The sequence below is a fragment of the Haliaeetus albicilla genome, chromosome 3 (genome assembly GCF_947461875.1).
Source record: "Haliaeetus albicilla chromosome 3, bHalAlb1.1, whole genome shotgun sequence".
Lineage (NCBI taxonomy): Eukaryota > Metazoa > Chordata > Aves > Accipitriformes > Accipitridae > Haliaeetus > Haliaeetus albicilla.
In genome coordinates this window covers 11,785,441-11,809,403 of record NC_091485.1, presented here as the reverse complement: position 1 = coordinate 11,809,403, position 23,963 = coordinate 11,785,441, and the positions used below count along the sequence as shown (strand labels likewise).

Sequence of the window (23,963 nt, the reverse complement as noted above, 5' to 3'; positions counted from 1 at the left end):
GGCAGAACATTCAAGCTTAAAACACTATGTCTTTTTTATCCTTTATATTTATAGGCTGTATTCTTGTGAAAATATTTTGGCTCAGTGTTTATTAATAGAAAAACATAGGAGTTTTAAAAACTCTTTGGTAGGTTTTTTGATTTTTCTTTTTCATTTGATGAAAAAAAGAAAATCTTTGCGTTTCAGACAGATAAGGCTGATCTCTAGGCTGCACAGACCTGTCAGAACTTTGTTTATTCTTTCAGGTTTGTTTGTAATACTTCTACAGAATTTCTGATTTGTTCAGATAGATTTTCTTGATCTGTTCAGACTTGTAAAGAAGTGCAGATCTTATGAGGGTGCTGCTGTATTATAATCTGTTACTCATATGAGCTAGATTTGAAGACTAAGAAAAAGAACTTCAGTGTTCTTTGTAGTTTACATATTCAGCCATCTTCATCTGAAGACTTGTTAGTGAGGTCAGAACAACCAAATGGATCTTTTATCAGAGAATGTCTTTGGGTTATTGAATATCGTCTGTCACCAAATGTGTTTTCATATAGATTATGTCACCTTTTCTTCCTTTAAAGTCTCCCTGTAAGCATGATTGAATGTTAATAATCAGTGGTCATAGGAGAGTGATTTTGAAAAACTGCAAGTCCAAATACTGTTATTCTGTAGCCCATACAAATATACCCTTGCCACCAGTCTGCTGTTCTGCTTTGCTAAGAAGTTGATCTGCAATTTCAGGACTTGGAATTCCAATACTTTCAGTAGATCTTTACAGATTGACTCTGGTCAGTACTGTTCAGCTAGTTCCCAAAAGTTGCCTAGGAGGCAAACCTGCAGAACATTTAAATTTTAGTCACTGACCCCCACTGAGATGCACATGTGCATGTAGATATGTTTGTAATGTTAGAATTCAAATGATCTGTCAGTAAAGACTTCCAGTTTTGTCTGAAGTGAAATACTGTATTTGCTATGAACTATCATACTGTTGTTTTCTTACTCACCTGTACAAGACATATCTTTCCACTACTAAACTGATTTCCAGAGTATTCTGTTTTTTCAGTATGTTTTGTTAATGTGGAAGAGATTAGGTTGGATGATGTCCTAAAGCCAAGAAAAAAACAAGCAATGCAAATGATTACTTGTACTGAAATAAAACAAAATCCAATTTCAAGTTTAGAGGACTTTGTAGTAAGAGACTCCTCTTATTATACAGAGCTTAAGATGCTCTCTGTTCTTTGAAGATTAAGCAAAAGCTTCTGGGAAACAATATGTAATGGTGAAAACAAGAGCAGAAAATAAAGGTTCTGAAATTTATTTCTCTCTCTCCCTCAGACTGAACGTCTGGTTTTTGGTGTGGTGGTTTTGGGTTTTTTGGGGGTTTTTTTGTTTTGTTTTTTTTGAATGCTGTTCTGTAGAAATAGTATGGTGGTAGCAAATGCCTTTAGCATGCTCAAAATTGTCAGATCTTTTTAAAATTTTGAGTGGAAATTGACCTTCATGCTAGGTATTGAGCAAAATGGGGTTGCATCATGCATATTCTTGCTAAAGTGTTGGTTTATATTTATTCCAGAACTACCTTCAGAAGTAGTATTTCTTCAATTTGTCCCCAAATACTTCTAAATTCAGAACTTTTCTTCCTGAGTGTTTTGTTGCATGATCCTGGGAAATTTTTCAGGATGTCAATATTTGCTTTTATTAAAACACTGTGAATCGAAACAGGTCATGGTATAGTAATTTCTTTTTTCTTTCTTCGCTAGTAGAAATTACTTACCAATTAAAAAAAAAGTTTCAGGTTTTTTAGATAGCTGTTTCTTTGTACATTTAATAGTTATGTCCTTTTTTTTTTTTTTTTAATGTAGGGCATAGAAGTGGCATCACTTTAGCTTCACTTTCTTGAGGCTCGTTTTTTTGCATTCTCATCAAGTGTAGTGGGAATACCATTTTTCCAGAAAGGTGCTTTTAAAATGTATTGCAAAATAGAAAGTAGCCACCTGCTTATCACCTTAAAGCTTTGCATCGCTGCTCTTCAGGCTACTTTTTTATTTTGTGTTTTCACTAAGAGTAATTGAGGTGCGAGGTTCAGCTTGTTGAATCTTTTTTTCTTCTAATCTTGGTAGTTCTAGGAGAGAAAATAATAAATTGCAGCATTAGGTTTGGTGATAAGTTACAACCTGACTAATAATGCTTTCAAGATTTGTTTACATTTGTTAGCTTTCATTCTATGGTGTAAGCAATAGCATACAAGTAGGTTTTTTTTTTCCTATATTGATAACAGTAGTCTTCTGCTGTGAAAAGTGTCTTTTGGGAAATTTCTGCTTAAACTTAACACATCCCAGTTTTAGATAAACTGTAATTCAAAATGTTCTTTAAGCATTGCTTTTTGGCCTTTGATGCTGTGATCATCTGATGTGGGTTTGTTTCTACCCTGTTTTCATAATCTTCATCCTTTTTGTCCGCTAAAGGCAAACTGCACAGAAATAGTAAAATTGCTGCCCTTACCTTAATTACTGATACTTGTGGTGTAATTTTTTTCCACATAACTTTTTTTTTTTTTTTTTAATATTAGAAATATTAGGGCTTAGAGAGGTTGATAAAAGGGCATTTCTAATAGCATTAAAAAACGCTGCAATCTGAGCTATGCTTTCCTGGCTCTGAATCATTGATACTATCATTTCATTCATTCATTTAGGCAAAGGAGGTGATTAAGATCTGATATTTCAGAAGAACAAAACCGAATAAAAATTTCAGGTCTTTATACTGGAAATGTGAATAAAAATATGTTTATTTTTTACTTTGCAGTTTGCCTTTGAGAGGCTCTACTTTACTATTATCTAAAGAGTGGGAATATGTGGAGGAGATCCAAAGTAGGAGAAAATGGGGTTACTTTATCAGAAACTGGAGTTCTCCTATTGGGTTATCTCCTCCACTCACCCGCCATCCTCCCCACTGAGCTTTGCATCCTTGTGATCGGCTTCCAGTGTAGTTAAGGGAGCGTGGTACCAACGTGGATAAAGGGAGATGGGTCAACCTGTTTGACACATGCATGCTTACATACAAGAAATTCAAAATTTCAATGGCTCTAAGGTAATTGTGGCACCCCGAAGAAACTTCAAACAGTGTTTTTCTGTGGAGGAGATTTTCCAATAGAATTCCAGCTAATGGTAAGTAACCCTATTATGCATATTACATAGATGCCAGAAACATTTGTGTATTTTGACACTCAACAGTGAAGTGTATAAAATGAGTATTACTATATGGTAATACTACCTAGTCTCCTTTGAAGGTAGTCTTCAAAAAAGTGTGGTGTTATTCAAAGACCAATTCAGTGTTTTTTCCAGGTTTGTGACTGTTTAATTTCTGGCAGGTTTTACAGTAAATGACAGCTACAATCAACAGACTCAATTTCCAGCTGTACAGCAGCTGCAGGATTCAAGCACACTTGAATCTCAGGCTCTTTCAACGAGTTACCATCCACCAGCTCTTCTTCAGGTTCCAAATACAGACACTATTAACGTAGTAAGTACTGCTAGAAGGCAGAATTCATTGTTTGGTGTTCAGTGATGAGTTTCTTTGAACTATTTGGTGATTAGGTAAACTGAGAAGTCAGAAGAGTTTCATGATTTCTTTTCTAGAATTTCTTGCTTATGTTTAACAACTGGAAAATAAAAGGTGGGGAGGGGGGAGGATAAGTGGACCTGGCTACATCTTTCTGAAAAAAGAGTCGTATGTTTTGATGCTTTAGGCTTAAAAAAGGATATAATGCTTTAAGTTGGATTGTAAGTCTAAAACTAAGGAAATCACCTAATGTTATGAAATAATTTTACATTATTGCACTATATTCTGTGCTAATTCTTTAATTTCTGTGCATATAGATATGATCAAGCAATAAAAATAACATTACAAATGTGCAGTGATCATTCATGGAGCTTGTGTATTGCAGTGTATGATGTTCTTTTGTGGTTCTCATTTTATTAAATTGTAGAAAAGTTTAGTTGCTAAAAGTACAGTTTAAATATAACTTTTTATGATGGTAGCATTACCTAGCATGAAGACCATCTGTAGTAATGTGTTTACCATGATGACCTGCATGAATTATTGTCCCTTAATGCTCACTTGCAAAGGGATAATGTTGGTCAGGGATCTGAGGTGCGTGTTAGGATCTGGAAGAGTTTGAGTAATTTCAGCCTACAGGCTTTGGAGTTTTATTCTCTTCAAATCTTAAAACATGCTGTCATTCTCAAGGATTATTCTGTGGTGGTTTTTGCTTAGAGGAAAAACCTATTCAAAAAGCTGTGAAGTCTGTCAGCACCACTGTGCATTTTACTACTCAGTGTGGGGCCCATACTGTTTAAAGCAGCTGCTTTAGTGTTAAATTTAACCCCTCAAACAACAGAAAATCTATGAGACTCAAGACATGTTTTTGCATAGATTCACAGAAGTTTAAGTGCACCACGTTGTCTGTTTATTCTGATTCAGTAGGTGCACATTTTGCTGTTTTCCTTCTCACTATGAAAGAGCGAGGTATCATATTGCACTCTTAACTTCTTGTCAAAAATTTACGAAAGCATAAATTTGATTACTTGTGTTGACTGTAAATGCTGTAATTATTTCTTGCCTATTTGTGTGACTTTATTTTGTGTCATTGTGTTATTGAAATTTACTTGAGGCTTTGTTCTAGACTACTCGCTTGATACAAGATCAGTCATCACAAGAAGAGCTTGAATTGCATACCCAACGGCCTCATTTTCTTGAGGATAACGAAGATCAAAGCAGGCGTTCATATAGGTTTGTTATACTTTTAGGTTCTGTTACAGAATTTCCTGAATCTTTTATGGCTAGTAATTATATGCAACTAACGAAAAAAAATTTCTTCCAATAGGTGTGAATATTGCAACAAGGGTTTTAAGAAATCCAGCCATTTGAAACAACATGTACGATCTCATACTGGTGAGAAACCTTATAAATGCCAACTCTGTGGTCGTGGCTTTGTTTCGTCAGGAGTTCTTAAGTCACATGAGAAGACTCATACAGGTAACAGAGTATACCAGCTCTGTATTAGCTTAACTCACGTTTGGGTTTTGTAAAAGTGCTGTATAAGTGAACTTAAACAAATGGCATGCTACTTATTTGTTTCTGTTACTTTAAGGAGTTAAAGCATTCAGCTGTAGCATTTGCAATACCTCCTTCACAACTAATGGCAGCCTTACCAGGCATATGGCAACTCACATGAGCATGAAGCCTTACAAGTGCCCATTCTGTGATGAAAGCTTTCGAACAACTGTTCACTGCAAAAAACATATGAAAAAACATCAGGCAGTCTCCTCAGCTGTAGCAGCAGCTACAGAATCAGGAGGGGGAGGTAAATTATTTCATTTTTACTCTTACAGTCCTTACTACGTAACAAGTACAGATGTTTCAGTGGATTTCATGAATGCTGTGACAGTAATGTTATAAATTAGCCTTCCAGCATGGATAATGTCTAATGTCCAGAGCCACTGAAATTGCTGTGTTACCTAAATTGTTTAAAGAAATCAGTTTTCCAGGAGTCCGTCCAGTGTATTCAAGTTATTGTATGTTACATAGTTATTTTAGTGTGTCACTAAAGTAGAACATTTTTTGTCCTGAATACTTATACCTGTATTTAATTATTGTAAAAATAAGAATTATAAATCCAGCATTATTTTAAAAGCAGACATGAGTAGTTAGACCTCTGACAGAGATTTAAGTCCAAGCATGTAATGTAGTGGCCATGTGTTTAATAATAAACCCTTCTATTTTTGTAATTTCTGCTGGCAGATTAAACTAAACAGACGTGTGTATTTTCTTTTTTTTTTTTAATAGTTGCATGTGTTGAAGATGATGATGAAAATTCTGAAAGAACTTCCAGAAAATCTCGTCCTGGTGTCATAACTTTTACAGAAGAAGAAACAGCAGAACTGGCAAAGATCAGGCCTCGAGAAAGTGCCACTGTCTCAGAAAAAGTTCTTGTCCAGTCTGCTGCAGAGAAAGACAGAATTAGTGAGATCAAAGATAAGCAAGCAGAACTTGAAGCAGAGCCCAAATATGCTAACTGTTGTAGTTATTGCCCCAAAAGCTTTAAAAAACCCAGTGATTTAGTCAGGTAAGGAATGGAGAAGTTTTGCGTATTTTCAATTTTCTAGATTGTTCACCAGGAACTTTGCAGTAAGAGTTTCATATAACTTTTTTATTCCTAAGCTAAAGTTTGACTCATATTTACATACGTTTTTCTTTTTTGGAACAGTTTAAAAATATGTGTCAAAATGTTATATATTCTGAATATGACTAAACCAGCCTTTTCATATTTCTTTTCCTGCAGTATTAAAATTATTATTATGAAGTTTAAGAATAAATTACTCATTTCTTGTTGTAGGACTTGCATATAAAAACATGTAAAAATCAGTTTGAAAAAAGGCAAATGCTTAAACCATCTTCTTTACTAGTTCTGCTTAATGTAATGTTAATATAAGTATTCAATTAATTCTAAAATTAGTAAGATACAAAATAAATATTTCTACAAACTGACGTAAGAGTAGAAATTCACATATACATGTATTCTGGAATTATTAGGCATGTTCGTATCCATACTGGAGAGAAGCCATATAAGTGTGAAGAATGTGGAAAGAGTTTCACCGTAAAATCCACTCTGGATTGTCATGTTAAAACGCACACAGGTCAGTAAGATTTTTGAATGTCTTTGTTTAGAAACTGGTTACTTTCTTGACAGGGTATTTTAACTAAAGATTTTTGCAAGGAATGGAATGTTTCACCATGATCTGGGAAATGGCACTATGAGTGGCAGTGCTAGGTGAAATTTGGTGCTTATGGCATCATCAAATGAATCGTATTATGGTACTTTGAATAAACAGTATTATTACAGCCTTCTGTATTAGTAGGCTTATAAAGCAGTCATAGTCTTAGCTCATGGAAAAACTACGTATTCTATTAGAATACATAGAATTCTAATAGAATTCTTATTATTCTATTCCCTAACTATTTAATTTCAAATCTGCTGTAGCATTTCAATGCTAAATGATTTTCCCGAGCAAGAGGGTGGTGTGGGAGAATTTTATAAAATTAAGTTAAAAAAATTCTAAATGTAAACATTTGTTTTGCTATGTAGATTGAAAAATAAAGACTACAAAATTTGAGCTATTTGAATCATGCAAGCTGAATATAAACCTAATTTCTGTAATATTTAGGTTTTTACAGTAGTTTCTTTGTATTCCTGAGAGAGGTCTGATTTTAGTAGTATTTTTCAACCCCAATTTTGCACAAATTAAAAAAACCAACCTCTTTAAATCTTTTGTACTTGTTTTCTTCTTACCATTGATCTTTGGTAATAAACCCAATCCTAAACTAATTAATTTCTAAAACTGGCTACAGTTTTGCTAAGGTGCATTATAAGCTTTTTTAAGAATGAAGAAAAAAAAAAAAAGAAAGCTTTTAATGCTGTGTCGTGGTTTAACCCCAGCCAGCACCTAAGCACCACACAGCCGCTCACTCACTCCCCCCTCACCCAATGGGATGGGGGAGAGAATCGGAAGGAAAAAGGTAAAACTTGTGGGTTGAGATAAGAACAGTTTAATAGAACAGAAGGGAAGAAAATGATAATGATGATAATAATAATAAATGGATTGGAATATACAGAATAAGGTATGCACAATGCAATTGCTCACCACTCGCCGACTGATGCCCAGTTAGTCCCCAAGCAGCGATCCCTCCCAGGCCAACTCCCCCCAGTTTATATACTGGGCATGACGTCACATGGTATGGAATACCCCTCTGGCCAGTTTGGGTCAGCTGCCCTGGCTGTGTCCCCTCCTGACTTCTCGTGCCCCTCCAGCCTTCTTGCTGGCTGGGCATCAGAAGCTGAAAAATCCTTGACTTAGTATAAACACTGCTTAGCAAGAACTGAAAACATCAGCGTGTTACCAACATAATTCTCATCCTAAATCCAAAGCATAACACTATACCAGCTACTAGCAAGAAAATTAACCCTATCCCAGCCAAAACCAGGACAAGCTGTAATATATAATTATTTTGCTCATGGAAGCTCCCTTTCCAATTCAGTGTATTTGTACTTTCTACGGTTGTTTAGTAAGAAATACCACTCTTGTGTGTTACACCAGATCTCTGTAGATCAGTATCTCGTCTCAGATAGTAGCAGATGCTAAGGATAATGAAAAGAACAAAGCAGGGATTTGATCATGTTCCACCAGGTTCAAGCAGTTTGCAAGCTGTGGGACTCTGAACTAGAGATTGTATCTTTTTGCTCACTACCTTTAATGGAATATTTTTCATTAGTTTTATCCAACTGTTTTCTGAACCCAGAAAAACTGGGTAAAAATGAATGGCCTCTAGTACATCTAGTAGTAATAAGTTCCTTGATTCAAATTTGGTTTTCAGTGTGCTATCTGATGATTTTGTTCTTAAGCCCACTAGTTCTTTTGTTCGAGAAGTAATGATTTTACAGACTTTTTAATAATATAAAACAGAACTTTGTAAAATATTGGTTTAATATCCTTAACAGATTTTTCCAACCTGTTGTTCATCCCCTATTCCACATTATATATATTACAATTTTGACTAGCTTGGGTTCTCACTCATGTGCTTAAAGAACTCCCTTGCTGACTTCCAGCCTTGTGAAAATTTTCCACATAAACCTACCTTTTGTTTTCAGTCTTATAAGTGTTTTTCTTTAATTCTGTCCTTTTATCCTGTGACAATTTTTTCTAAGGTCCTTTCATATAAAACCAGAGTAAAACTCCAAAAATCAAGATACAGTTTTGTTGGTGAAAATCTAGTCTCCTTCAAAGAACTCTCATATATTTGTGAAGTATAATTTTGGCTACAAAAGCCACATCAAGTTTTCCCTATTATAACTAATTTGGTCTTGTGGCAGCTTTTTCCATTTTCTTTCATAATTGCACCAGCTTGTGTTGGATGAAGTTTAACTGGTGTGCAGTTTCTGCATTTGAGCCTGGATCCCTTTTCAGAGGGCTGTTTTAATCTGTGGGCTACGCCTGCCGCTAATAGTTCATTGGTTTTATGTTGAGCCATACTTACTTTATTTAAATGATCAATAAAAAAACCCCTACACTGTCGTTGTCTGGAACTCCCCTAACAACAATTCAGTTTGAAAAGCTACTCTGCTCCTCATCTGTAAAAGAAATTTGCCTGGGTAGGAACCTACCTGACTTCATCTGTAATAAACATTGATGCAAATAGTTAGTTTGGGGTTTTACCGTAGCTTCTATTGTATCACCACCTTTCAGACCAGGAGGCTGGCTGGAAGTTTTTCTGTGACATATATGGTTCTTTGGCCAAACACTTAATTCCTGTAACCTGACGTAGCATATAGTGGAATAACTGAAGTCACACATCATTGTATTTCTGCCTTCATTGCTTTTCTAATTTCCTGTATATGTAACAGTTTTTCTTAACATTTTACTTGGGTAGCCAGTAGCATGGCATAATTGTAGATGCAATAAAACACTCAATTTTATTACATTAGGAAGCAATGACAATTAAGCATTTGCCATTCCTGTATGACTTTTCATCCCAATTTGTGTTCATCTTCCCTCCAAGTTTCCCTTGTGGCCACTAGCTCCTTGTCCATGTAGTTTGACTTTCTAGTTCATCCATCTTTCTTTTTTCTTTGCAGATTCCTGGTATTTATACAAAAAGCCCAAGAGTCAGGTCATAATCTGATTGAATATTTTAATGTTTTGTTTAAACGGAACTTCAGATGTTCAGTTTGTTCCTCGCTGCTTACTTTTTTTTGGTTAACTTTTCTTTCTCTGTGTGTCTTTTTTTTGTGTTGTTTTCTGGGTTTTTGGGTTTTTTTTTTTTTTCATATCTCCCAATGAGTATTTTTTTTCTGTAGTGGAAAAGACTGCTAGACAGGTTTTTTGTGGACTCTGTATGTGGTAGACAGCTTTGCTGCAGCCCAGATCCGCATTGTCTTAATGGTTCATGTTACTCTTGGGCTCTTCTCCATTATTTAAAACAGAACATTGTCAGAGCTTTACTTAGTTTTGCTGAACAGAAAGTGACAACAATGTTAGGGTTTTGTAACCTAAATCTGTAATCTGAAGTAAGTTGAATTGTAATTCAGGAATTTGATGAGAGATTCTTCTGTGTGAATGGAAACTAGAACTCAATAGCAGGAATCATAGGCACACATTGGTTTTGTGACTTCTTTACCAACTGTGAATGACTAACATCACCAGAATACAGTAGTGCTTTCTGATCTGGAAATCAAGTCAACTTTGTTTTGGCGTTGATCTAATTGTTTGCCAGGTAAAAAGGGTAACTTAGTCACACTTAGTACTACTTTTTTTTTTTTTAAATGTATTTTTCCATCACAGCTATAGAGAAGTCTTGATTTTGTTCTTTGGTAAGGAAGCTATGCAAAATACATTGATTTCTTTCACTTCTTTAGCTAGGAAGCAATATTTTGCTGGAAGGCCTTGGAATTTCAGGATTTACAGTGGGTTTTCAGCTGCAGTGGCATGTTTTCTGCCAGATATTTACATTATGCTTTTTTTGAGTTGTACAATTGCACATATGGTTAATGAAACGAACTCTGTAGTTAACTGTTGTTATTTGTAGTACATTAAAAAATCCATTTGAGACCAAGGATTTTTTTCAAATGTTATTCAATCTGAAAGGAGAACAGAGAAAGAGGACCATATGTGTATAGACCAGATTTCTGTACTTCTAGATTACTTTGAGGTGGTTGGTATTTTGGTTTAGAATATTGTCTCACTTACAAATTCTATTCATTTCCTACTTGTAATCCATTAATACTAATCAGTATTGAGGTAAAGGCTGAAAAAGAAGAATAAAGCTGCTGGAATTAAAAAGGAAATGAGTAGCTAAGTAAGGAGAAGCCAAATGCACAAGAGGTCAAGATGAAACTTAATTCTCCAGTTTTATGAGCTGTGTACTTGAATCAACTTCATAGTCACAAAGGTGAGATGATGAGGAGGACAGAGGCATTAAGGGGACCAAACAAGATTCTGCATGAAAGTTTTAACAGCATATTGAGTTTTAGAAATAGGAAAAAATTAAGATATCCTTCATTGAGATCCTTAATTCATTTGAAAAGCAGTCAAAATTATAAAGAAAAAGGCTGGTTATTTCAAATTTATTCTGTTCAAATTAATTTAGAATCTGTATTTTTTTAAATTGTTGGTAGCGGTATTGATTTTTAGAGGTTTTATCACTTACCTTTCTGTTTTTGAAACTTTTCCAGGCCAGAAGCTCTTCAGTTGTCATGTATGCAGTAATTCTTTTTCTACAAAAGGGAGTCTAAAAGTCCACATGCGTCTGCATACAGGAGCAAAGCCCTTTAAATGTCCACACTGTGATTTACGGTTTCGTACGTCAGGGCGCAGAAAAACCCACATACAGTGTCATTATAAACCAGAGACAAAGAAAGTTAGGAAGCCTGTCTCCCGTACTTCAGCTGAGGGACTACAGCCAGTCAGTCTTCTTAATTCATCCTCAACAGACCCTAATGTTTTCATCATGAATAACTCCGTTTTGACGAGTCAGTTTGATCAAAATTTACTTCAGCAAGGACTTGTGGGCCAGGCTATCCTGCCTGCTTCAGTGTCAGGTAAAAATGGATGACTTTTTGGTGGTGGTGTTGAGATCAAGTACTGAACTTTGCTTTCTATTAGAGTTCAGAAAATTATGCCAAACGCTACTTCCAAACAGGTAAGAGTTGTACTGAATTCATGATTCGATGCACAGTGGTGACGTGAATAGAAATTCATTTATTTAAGAATGAAGGGGAAAATGAAGGGGAAATGAAGAGGTGCAGTTCACCTAAAAAGATCTCATTCAGTACTGTCGTGGAGTTAAACTGCAGAAAGGAAGGAAATAGAGATAATGAGTAGCTGGACTACTTGTGTTCTTTTTGGTAATACTCTGTTGCCTTTTCTTAAAAAGGAGAGAAGCAAAACAGTTATTCTGTAAGCTTTCCATTCCATAAGATTTATTTTGTATTCAAGCATTCGATCATAGAGCAAAGAAAAGTTTGTCTACACCAGTTACTTACATGAATAATGAAGAGTGTGTTTTAAGTGCACATGCTCTGCTGTACATGTGTAGTAAATAGTACAAACCACACACCCCCCAAAAACCCAACCAAAAACCAAAGAAAACATTTTAGCGATACAAAAAACTACTAGTGTAGGCATGTATGTTAAATAATTGTCTAGGATATGAAGTCTTACTAATTGACAGTGACTACAACTGCATTAGCACATTAAATGTGCCACAGACCATTCTTTGACTCTGAGGCCAAGTGGCACAGAACATCCAACGTACTTCATGTTGCAAGAAAATGACATTTTGAGAATGATCCTTGCTAACTTCTAAATTGCTTTCAGGAATTGTTTGTGTAAGTACTAGCTGGCGTCAGGCAAAGTTGGGACACGGATGGTTTTAAAAGCAGAATAGTGTTCAGGTGTCTGGAAATGTTCCGTGGTATTGTTAAATTTACTACTTACGTTGTGGGTCTTGGACCGTCTGTCACTTCTGAAAGTGAGACTCTGATTCCCTGTGCTTCTTTGGCACCTTTTTTCAGTATGTGTCTGTGATTTTGAAGGTATGCCCACAAATTCACAGTAATGTATCGGTCTTATATTTAACTGTAGCCATTCCAGTTTATCTGATTTGATGTAAACTGTTGTCCAAAACCAGTAAATTGCTGGTTGTTCGGAAGATACTGGTAAATATTATTTGACAGGCACAGTTAATGATAAGTTTGTGATTAAAAACTGTCTGATATTTGCTTGGATTTTTGAGTGAACACAATAAGGAGGGGAGTCTTTGGCATGTTCAGATCTCCTAGAAAGAGGCAGGAACCTTCTTAAATGGAGATTAGTGATGTGGGTTTTGCCCAAAGCAGGTATTTCTTGGGGGGCATTGTAAAGCAGATGTATTATACTGAAGGATTTTGGGGAGGGAAGGATAGATAGATGTTTTTGAAGCATCAACAAAAGGAAACTGGTTGATCATACTAAAGGTGTTTGGAGAAGGTATGTCAAACACAAGGTGACTTTTTTCTTATATTCTCTCAAGACCTTTTGTATAGGTAGTCTATTCAACTTTTGAAATTAGGAGCTTTCTAAGTTCTAAAGATTTTGGATTTCAAATGCTAATGTACCTTTATTTCCATCCGCGTGAGTGCATAGGATAAACTTTGATACCTTCTTGAACAACGTTTGTGCTGTGCAAAAATGTGGCAGTAGCTTTCATGTGTATGTTCAGTACGTATGTGTGAGCGCTGCTTGTATTTAGGCGCAGCACACTCTCCAAGGAAGTTGATACCAAATTTCTTCATTTTCCCAAAGCTACTCTGGAGTGGTTCTTGTTTTCTAAGGTGCTAGCTGGTGCTTAAATAATAACAATCCTTAAATTACACAGAATTTATGAAGGTTTAAAATAGCTAATAATGTACTTCAAGTTATTTTTCTTGGCATAAATAAATGTGTGTGTGTGTATGTAGCTTTTGTATTGATTTACTTTATAAAAATAAACAAGCTGAAAAAGGCAGTCAGTAATGATAAAGAAAAACATTATAATATAACTGTTTTCTTTGGTAGCTGGAGGTGACTTAACTGTGTCCTTGACAGATGGTAGCTTGGCCACTCTTGAAGGAATACAGTTACAACTTGCTGCTAATCTGGTTGGACAAAATGTTCAAATTTCTGGAATAGATGCCACCAGTATTAACAACATAACATTACAGGTAGGTTGCTCACAGTTTCTTGCTTTTAATTTTGTAGAGTCACTTTGAAGGCTGAAGGAAGTTTAAGAAGCATACTTAATTCTGGAAGAGTTCCCATTGAGTGAGGCATGTGGCAATACCATGCTATATCAGTTGTACCATGTTAAAAGACTTAAAGAATAGTTGCACAGTGGTTTTTTTTTTTTTGGTTTGGTTTCATTCTTTTTCAGTTTTTCAGTTTTTTCTGCCCTGCTAGGATTTTGGCACATTGCTCTAAAATCTGTATTTTTTTTTTTTTTTTCTTTTAATTGCATTTTGTCTTTTCACTTCAGAAGCGTTTTAGGCTCCCCACTCAACCCCCCAAAAGAACCTCCCACCCCAGAAACAGACCAACCCAAATTATTGCACAGAATGTTCTTTTCCTTAACATAAGACACCTGTGTTATTTGGCAAGCTTTTAATATTTGGATTTACAATTTAAATTCTCATTGAGCTTGTAAAATGAACAACAGAAAAAGGTGAGATTATTATATTTAAAAATTTGTATTTGAAATTATGTGGAAGAATGAATTTCATGAACTTGGTTGTTTTATCAGTTTCACAGAAACATTGAGGTTGGAGGAGACCTCTGGAGGTCACCAGGTCCAACCCCAAGGTCAGAGAAGGGACATCTTCAGAGTTGTATCGGGTTGCTCAGAGTCTCTCTACTCAAGAAGTTGTTAGCATAAAATGAAGAAAACTATATTTTAGTTTTGTTTTCCCCAATCATCCCTAAAGAGTAAAATGTCTAACTGTTGAGAACAGCTGTTTGACTGTGAACTGGGACCTTACTGAGCCCTAGGAGCTGAAAAAGTAGATAATTTCTGATATCAGTGTTCCCTCTGCTCCTTGCCTTTTCACTTTCAAGGACCTGAAGACAGTGATAAGCATTACATGCAGCAATAAGACAGTACAGAATGCCAGCAGTGCGGGTACCTGTTGCCCAGCATACTCATATGTAACTGTGATCATGATTTCCCAAACATTTTGGTGAGAGAAGGGAGGGAAGAATCTACAGGTGAAGCTGAATAGGCTGTTTATGTAGTGACTTTGGAGACTAGCTATGTACAGACACTTTAAAAAATAAATTTAAGTTTAAAATGGTTAATTATAAAGCTTCAATATTACATATACTCTATACACAATGAATATAAATTCTGGATTTATGTTAAGAATATTCATTTAACCCGTAATTTTTAACTTCAGATTGATCAGATTGAAAACTTCCTTTTCAGATCGATCCAAGTATTCTACAGCAGACATTACAGCAGAGTAATTTACTTGCTCAGCAGCTAACTGGAGATCCCAGTATGGCTCCACAGAATCCCTCCCTCCAGGCAACAGAAAATGCAGTGCCAGCTAATGTGGTTATTCAGCCTATATCAGGCCTCTCTTTGCAGCCCACAGTAACATCATCTGCTAACATGACAATAGGATCCCTATCTGAGCAAGAGTCTGTGCTGACGACCAGTGCTAGTGGTAAGCAGTGTCAATATTTTATTGTGCTTTGAATTTCTTAGTTTTACTTATGGTATTACCCACAGTGAGAAAATCCTGCCCCCCTCCCTCTGCCAAATACTTCATTTAATAAAATAAGCATACACTTCTTGTATGAGCATCTTCAGCAAATTTCACAACTTTGTGTTACTATTTTTAAATATTATTTTTTCAGAAGGTGGACTATATAATGAAAATACTGAAGGACATTCATAGTCTTTAGAAAAATACAAGGTCTTTGTTCTGAACATCTTAACCCGCAGAGGAATAAATTGGATATGAAAACAATTTATTCTTTAGAGCACAAGTTCTAGCATCTTACCTTGGCTACGTCTTTTTTTAGTAGTTCAGAAAATAATGTATTAATTGCTTTAAAAAGTTGTGTGTATTATAAAGAAAGGATTTTCATGGAATTTTTTTGTTCTACCCTCTTATATTTAGGTGCACAGGACATCTCTCAAGTCATGACTTCACAGGGTATGGTATCATCTTCAAATGGACAACATGAGATAATGTTGACCATAAATAATTCCAGTTTGAGTCAAGTTCTAGCTCATGCTTCGGGTTCTACTACTACAAGCTCATCAGGAAGTCCTCAAGAAATCACTCTTACAATATCTGGTTGGTATTTTTAATGATCTTTAATGGTACCAGATCTTCATTTTATAAGGTAGCTATACAGTAGCATTTGAGGATATTTTCACAGTCCACAGCTTTGCTGTGGTATATTTTTTGTATTCATCAGCTTTAAAAGATATTCCCCAAATCTGCTTTTGAAAACCAAATACATTTGCTTTGAGGATGTATGTTAGATTGGTTCCAATTTTATTCATAGCCTTAAGTCAACAGATGTTTATCTTGGTGGCAGAGCCCATATAACCAGTTCTTACTTCCTTGCTGTGCCTCACTTGGGGTAGTGCAACTCCTGGGTAGTACTGGGACGGGAACCAGCAGGGCAAGCTTTGGGGATGAGTTTATTAAATTTAGTTTTCTTTAAATGCCTGTGGAACCATGCTCTAATAAATGTTCTGATCATTCTTTGAGGTGTACTATTCAGTCTTTATAATATGTAGTTTAATACTTCAGGTGTCTCTGAATAAATTCAGACTGACTTTCTTACTGCCTCCAAGAGACTGATCCTATATATACTATAGATATCTATTTCCCCCAAAGACAATTTGTATTTTGTGTTCATGACATTTCTTTAACAGATCTAGTATAATATTTAGCGCTTTTCTCTTTCTTTTCCTTTCTTTTTTTCTTTTTTATTGCTTTCTTTTCCTGTTTTCTTTTTCTCTTTTCTCTCTTTCCATTTTCTGTAACTTGTTTAGTGGTTTTAAGTGTCATGACAGTAATGTCTGTGTTAAGGTGCCAGAGACCCCCACCTATGTTTTTCTGCTTGTTAATGGATTCATCCAAGAAATAATTAATCCAAATAATTCATCCAAGAAAAATAGAGTCCAACAACTGATAGAATCTGCTTTTAGTTTCTATATGTTCTATGCTTGTTGACGATTCCACAAAATTAACACCATGTGAAGTTGCATTTTTACAAAAGAGTACATATTCAATGCAATTTGTTATCCATATTGTAGATCGAAAAAATCCCATTTTAACCATTAGCCTTTAGTTTGCTTGATTTTTATAGTTTGATGAAGTTGGTGCCTTGAATCTAGATAAGTAAGATCAATATTTGCCTAAATATTAATAATCTCAGCTATTTCTCTACATGTTAGTATCTAGATATGCATTATCACATCTGTATTAAAAACTTGTCAAACCTCTGCATAAAAATCTGTATGTTTAGAAATGAATTTTGTATTTTGGTTGTCTTTTATTATTTTATGATTACTTGTTTATAGTTCTAAGTACTGTAGCAGAATACCATTGAGACATTTCCAGTTATAATAGGACTAATTTCTATTCAGGCCAAGATCTTATTCAGCATAATTCTGGAAGCAGTGATCTGAATAGTGGTTTAAGGCTGACAGCGCCAACCATCAGCAGTCAGACTACAGGTGCTACATTAACTATAAGCAACGACCAGCTTCTTTCTCAAGGCACTTCACTAAATGCTCCAGGTATGCATACAGTGATTTTTCTAATTAAAAACAATAATATTTTGTTAAAAAATAAATATTAGACCAGGTAACTAAATGTGAAGTGGTATAATCTTGCACATTACGATTCAGGAACTACACGGCTTTGAGTGTTTTCTCACTAGCTTTAAATTATTATGCCAATTTAAATGAAGTTTACTCCACATACTAAGAAGAAAATAAAAACAGTAAGGCATATCTAAAAATAATACTTTGAGGCAGTTACAAGAATATTGAAGGACTATTTCTATAAATTGGAGGATGAAGAAATTTGATACATTTGCTGCAGACAGATGATAAAATATCCTTTATATCACATTTGCTCTGGTATTCAAATTTTGAGATTTTGAATGTGTATGAATTTCTACCTATATCGGTTTATATATACGAACACATGGGTGTGTATGTAGTTGTTCATACTTTCAACCAGTGCAGCAGGTTGCATTGGTTGCACTGATTGATTGCAGCAGGCTGCACTAATACAGACTTATGACTGATATGTAAATAATTTTCTTCACTCTTATGCATGCCTAAATTTTCTCTATCTTCCTTTTCCTTCATCCATCTCCTTTCATAGCTTCCTTTAGTGCTCGTATACATCTATAAAGCAAATCTGCTTTAATGTCATACTGGGGGAAGACTACCCACAGTATCCTGTAAGATTTGAAGGTTAAGGTGTGCTCTTGTGTAATGAATTAGTAAATGAAATAGTAAAAGCAGACAATTGTATTGTACCTTCTGTAGCATCCTCTCAGGATTTTAAGGCTTATCATAAACTGAAAGCCGTGAGGCCTCTAGTGTTGTATTGGAGAATGTATAATAAACTATTATACAGCTGTTACAATCAAACTGTTATGAAATATCTATTAATAATAAACTGGCCTTTTTTGCTATTATGGATTTTCAAACATGTTGCAAGGATAGGATGGGAGTGTTGTGTTACGGAGTTACCGAATTTTGGTTTTGCTGCTGTGAGTTGAAGTGTATTTCATTGAGAATTCTGAAAGTGGTCAGACTACAGAAGCGTGTAACCTGAAATTTCTTCAGGTGTCTTTTCGTCAATAAGTCCTCTCCCACATGCCATGTTACAAAGTTATTTTGTTGCAGTATGATGTCCATTGAGCTACATTTAGATGTAGTTTTTCTAATTTTATCATCTGAGACTCTGACAATTTTTGACATGTGATTAATTGTTCAACTGATTTATTTGCTTCCAAAATAGAAAGGCCTAACAAATGAGAAATAGAAATAAAGTTAAATTAAGTTTGTGGCTAAGAGTTTATGTATGTAACAGATTTTTTTTTTTTTTACTATTTTGCATATATTCCAGAACTTAATACAACAGGTGGAACAAACCTTCCTCCAACAACACCCATATCTCAGTCTACAGTTTCTGCTCAGAATTTGGTAATGTCTTCATCAGGAGTTGGAGGAGATGGTAGTGTCACCTTGACTCTTGCTGACACTCAGGGAATGTTGTCAGGTGGTCTTGATGCAGTTACACTTAATATCACTTCACAGGTAAGACATGCTTTTCTGAAATGACAAATAAATTAACATTACTATCTTACAGGGCAGGAATTCGAGATTTTGCTTAGAAAATAATTTTGCCCTGAAAATACATAGTATTTGAAAAGTCAGTTAACTTTCAGGCACCAGTGTGTGCACACTGGCATCTAGAAGCATAAACTATTTAAACAGAAATACAGCTAAATTTTGCAGAGGTTTTGTTGCAATGAACATGTAGGTTCTACTGTTTCAAATGTTGTTTGAGATCAATTTTTAGTGATAAACTAAGCTGTGTACTTCATCATCACTATTTGGTAATACAGCTTAGTATTCCTAAACTTTTTATTGTTTAATATGGTAAATTTTTCTTTTCCTCCTTGTGAAAATGAGAGTTCAAGAGCAGTTGTGACAGTTCTTTCACAGCAAATAACAGGACAGAATCTAAATTAAATTGACTGTCTTTAGTAACAGGTAGTGTTACAAGAAATTTTATAAGAATAGTGTTTTATGGGCTATCATCTCCCCAGTAGCTTTAGCACTAGTTCCGTTTTTTATCATAATTTAAGATTTTTGTGGTGTCATTAAGAGCCAAAGACATGTTGGGAAAATAGAATGTATAGAGTGGGGAGAAAAAAAAAAAATCCATACATAATATTAAAAGACTAGAAATTAAAAATATAGGGTCATTGTGTGGTTGGCATTTCAGTGTAGATTTTACATCTGAAAACTTGGGCTGTTTCTTCTACTTTCGTAGCTTACTTAGGTTTAGATTTATTTTTACTTACTTTTTGACCTGAACTAAAATGTGGAAATGTATATAAATGAAAGACTGTCTAGCATATGGTGTGATTAAACCTGTTAAGGCAAAGCTTGTGAGGATGATCATATGCTTCCCTCTGCAGTTTTGCTCTGGGGAGGGGAAGAAAAAACCTTTAAATAGTTCTTATGACACATTTGTGATTTCTGGCATCACAGAGCAGCAAAGCAACATGTGGTTTCATTTCAGTCTTTGTAATAATTTAAGCGATTACATTTGGCAGTATTGATGTTTATTAATAAAACGCTATGCCTAATCTTAATGCAGGTATAAATAAAACCAAAACGCTGTTTGGGGCACTATGCAAATGTAGTCTGTGTTGCAGGAATCATGTTGAATAGGCAGGTAGTACATAAAGGTGCTGTATTTCCTGCGAAAATTGAAGTATTTAACAGTAGTGTAGAAATAGAAGTAGTAGTACGGTATTAGTAATGGTGTATCTTAAGTAGTAATCTTGTACCTTGATTTCATGTAGTTTGGAAGTAAATTTAATTAAGGGATTTTAAAAAAGGAAAATACTATGGGAAGACCATGCAGGAAAGCAGAATATAGGGGTTAAAGTATCAGCTGAAGAGACAAAGATAAGGGAAGGCTGAAATATTCAGCAATTGATGCGAGGCTGGGAAAAAATCATCAGAACTGAATCTCTACTCTTACAGATTTACAGCTGTTGTTGCCCGTAAATTGTTAGACTTAAAATGGAAGGAGAAAAGGAGAGAAAACAGTATCATTTGTTCAGAGAGGATTCTGGAATGGTCATTATCAAGGAAAAAAAAAGTAGTTTTGAGGTGTAAATATAATTTACATGATTACAGTTAGCTGTTTAAATATAGTTATTCTACCTTTTTGGTTTTTCTCCCCTCTTCAAACAGGGTCAGCAGTTCCCTGCTATACTCGCAGATTCCAGTCTTGCTAGCCAAAGTGGGTCAGGCTCACAGCAAGTCATACTGGTGAGCCATACACCCCATTCAGCATCTGCAAACTCTGATGAAATAACGTATCAGGTAGATACAATACATTTCTGTGTCTTTTCTGGGTAAAGAACATTATTTAATCAAAGTACTGGAATGGTTCCTCTATATTCTGAAGCAGGAAGACTAATGTCATTCCCAATTAAGAGTATAGGGAAGAGGCTCACTGTGACTTCCTAGTCACCCAGATTCTAAGTTTTGAGTTAAAAGCACTTTTTCATATACAGAGAAGAAATGCAATTAATAATGTGTTTCTTTTTACAAATTACATAACCATGCTTTCAACAGAGACTTCCCCAAAAATTTCCAGTAAGTTTGTAATTAGATAATAAAATAGACAAAGTTGAGAGCTGTGGAAAAAAAAAGCACCTATTGATACACATTTTCCATTCTCTTTTTGTAACCAAATTGCTTTAATAGTGGTGCAGCATAAAGTCTTTTCAACTTCTTATGTATTTGAATTTCAATAGAAACTTTTACATATGTAATATAGTATTAATATTAGAAAAAGTAGTTCAGATTTCTCTTGTTGAATGCAAAATGAATGTTTTCAACCAACCTGGTAATGTAAGCTCTAAAATGGGAAAAAATGGGAGAGGCAGATGGTGACCCACAACCAAGCAAAGAAGTAGTAGACTGGACTGGCAAGGAAAGGGCAAGAGGTGGGCAAGTTGTGGCTGATATAGGCATGAGAAACTTCAAAAATAATAAGGACTGAAGGGAGGGGGCCTGCCTCAAGTGTATGTGTATGAATAAAGGTGCTGAGACAACAACATAATAGAGGAAACTTCAACACTCTTCTTGGAAAAATTGTCACAACTGGCTGTCTCTCTGAAGTGCCTGTACACTGGTCCATGCAGCATGGGGGACAAACAGGAGGAATTGGAGGTCTGCATGCAGTTGCAGGGCTGCGATCTCATTGGAATTGGAGAGAGAAGGTGCTATGGCTCACACAACTGAAGCACTGCCATGGCTGGATTCAGGATCTTTAGGAAGAACAGACTGGCAAGACAGCAGTGGGAATGCATGGAGCTCTGCCTGGATGGTGAGCCAACTGAGACCTTATGGGTAAGGATTGGCAAGCAGACCAATGTAGACTGACACTGTCGTGAATACTAGCCATCTGCTACAGATTGCCTGATCAGGAAGAAATAGAAGATGAGGCTTTCATGTTGGTCTTAGACAACCTGCCCTAGCTGACCCTTCTTGAGTAGAGGAGTTGGACTAGATGATCTCAGGAGGTCCTTTCCAACTTAAACAAATCTGTGATTTGCAGTCTCTGGTCTACATGGGTTACTTCAACCTGCCTAAGATCTGCTGGAAGGGCAACAAGCAGGGCACGAGGAATGTAGGAAATTTCTGGAGTGCGTTGATGATAACTTTCTGATACAGATGACTGAGAAGCCAGCAAGCAGAGGTGTTCTTCTGGGCCTGATAATTGCGAACAAGGAAAAACTGATTGGGATCGTGAAGGTCAAGGATATTCTTTATTGCAGTGACCATGAGATTGTGGAGATCAGGATCCTGAGGGAAGGAAGTAAGGCAAATAGGATCACAACCCTGGGCATCAGGAGAGCAGACTTTGGGCTGTTCAGGAATCTGCTTGTGTGGTGGGTTGACCCTGGCTGGATGCCAGTGCCCACCAAAGCCGCTCTATCACTCCCCTCCTCAGCTGGACAGGGGAGAGAAAATAAAACAAAAGGCTTCTGGGTCAAGATAAGGACAGGGAGAGATCACTCACCAATTACCATCATGCGGAAAACAGACTCGACTTGGGGGAAATTAATTTAATTTATTACCAGTCAAATCAGAGTAGGATAATGAGAAATAAAAACTGAATCTTAAAACATCTTCCCCTTACCCCTCTCTTCTTCCCAGGCTTAACTTTATTCCTGATTGCTCAATCTCCTCCCCTCCCAGCAGTGCAGGGGGACAGGGAATGAGGGTTGCAGTCAGTTTATCACACATTTCTGCCGCTCCTTCCTCCTCAGGGGGAGGACTCCATGCGCTTCCCCTGCTCCAGCGTAGGGTCCCTCCCACGGGAGACAGTCCTCCACAAACTTCTCCAATGCAAGTCCTTGACATGGGCTGCAGTTCTTCATGAATTGCTCCAGCGTGGGTCCCCCGTGGGGTCACAAGTCCTGCCAGCAAACCTGCTGCAGTGTGGGCTCCTCTCTCTATGGGGCCACAGGTCCTGCCAGGAGCCCGCTCCAGCATGGGCTTCCCACGGGGTCACAGCCTCCTTCGGGCATCCCCGTGCTCCAGCATGGGGTACTCCACGGGCTGCAGGTGGATATCTGCTCCACCGTGGACCTCCCTGGGCTGCAGGGGGACAGCCTGCCTCACCATGGTCTTCCCCACGGGCTACAGGGGAATTTCTGCTCTGGTGCCTGGAGCACCTCCTCCTCCTCCTCCTCCTCCTCCTCCTCCTCCTCCTCCTTCTTCACTGACCTTGGTGTCTGCAGGGTTGTTTCTCTCTCATACTCTCACTCTCTTTGGCTGCAGTTGCTGCTGCGCAGGTTTTTTTTTCCCCCTTCTTAAATATGTTATCCCAGAGGCGCTACCACCATCATTGATGGGCTTGGCCTTGGCCAGCGGTGGGTCTGTCTTGGAGCTAGCTGACATTGACTTTGTCAGACATAGGGGAGGCATCTAGCAGCTTCGCAACCTCTGTAGTTCCCCTGCTACCAAAACCTTGCCATGCAAACCCAATACAGCTTGAATAATCATATGGTAAGCAGACCTGGAGAGAAGGAGAACCAGGAGAGCTAGTTGATTTCAAATGTTGTCCTCCTCCAAGCTCAGGAATTGTCAGTCCCAATGTGTGGGAGGTCAAAGGCGAGAGGAGGCCAGCATGGAGGAAGAAGGAGCTCCTGACGAAACTCAGACATAAAAAAGAAACATACATAAGTGGAAGCAGGATCAGGTCACCGTGAAGCAGTACAGAGACACCATTCAAGGAGACAGGGATGACTTTGGGAAACACAAAGCCCACCTGGAGTTGAATCTGAAAGGGACTTAAAATGTAACACAATGGGCTTTTACAGGTATATCAGCAGCAAAAGGAAGATGAGTTGGCCTGCTACTGATTGGGGCAGAAGACCTGGAGACAGGATTTGGAAAAGGCCGAGGTACTGAGTGCCTCTTTTTGCTTCATTTTTACTGGTAAGATTTGTCTTCAGCAATCCCAGATCACCAAGATCACTGGTAAAAGGTGGAGCATTGAATATGTACCCTCAGTAGAGGATCATGCACAAATCAAATCCATCGGT

The 23,963-nt window shown here is 36.7% G+C and overlaps 1 protein-coding gene across 4 annotated transcripts in view; it reads left to right on the top strand.

The window, feature by feature from the left end:
* ZNF236 (zinc finger protein 236) overlaps positions 1–23,963 on the top strand; it is a 100,801-nt gene that overhangs the window by 56,347 nt on the left and 20,491 nt on the right. For 2 of the 4 annotated variants that reach the window (XM_069778845.1, XM_069778843.1), the window contains exons 17-29: positions 3,356–3,507; positions 4,670–4,776; positions 4,871–5,022; positions 5,138–5,350; positions 5,833–6,112; positions 6,580–6,683; positions 11,273–11,638; positions 13,635–13,780; positions 15,034–15,277; positions 15,737–15,916; positions 17,224–17,376; positions 18,725–18,915; positions 20,593–20,724. In XM_069778845.1, the coding sequence (XP_069634946.1) occupies positions 3,356–3,507; positions 4,670–4,776; positions 4,871–5,022; positions 5,138–5,350; positions 5,833–6,112; positions 6,580–6,683; positions 11,273–11,638; positions 13,635–13,780; positions 15,034–15,277; positions 15,737–15,916; positions 17,224–17,376; positions 18,725–18,915; positions 20,593–20,724 (2,420 nt within the window). The remainder of the gene's footprint in view (positions 1–3,355; positions 3,508–4,669; positions 4,777–4,870; positions 5,023–5,137; positions 5,351–5,832; positions 6,113–6,579; positions 6,684–11,272; positions 11,639–13,634; positions 13,781–15,033; positions 15,278–15,736; positions 15,917–17,223; positions 17,377–18,724; positions 18,916–20,592; positions 20,725–23,963) is intronic. The other 2 variants (XM_069778844.1, XM_069778846.1) reach the window with 2 other exon arrangements.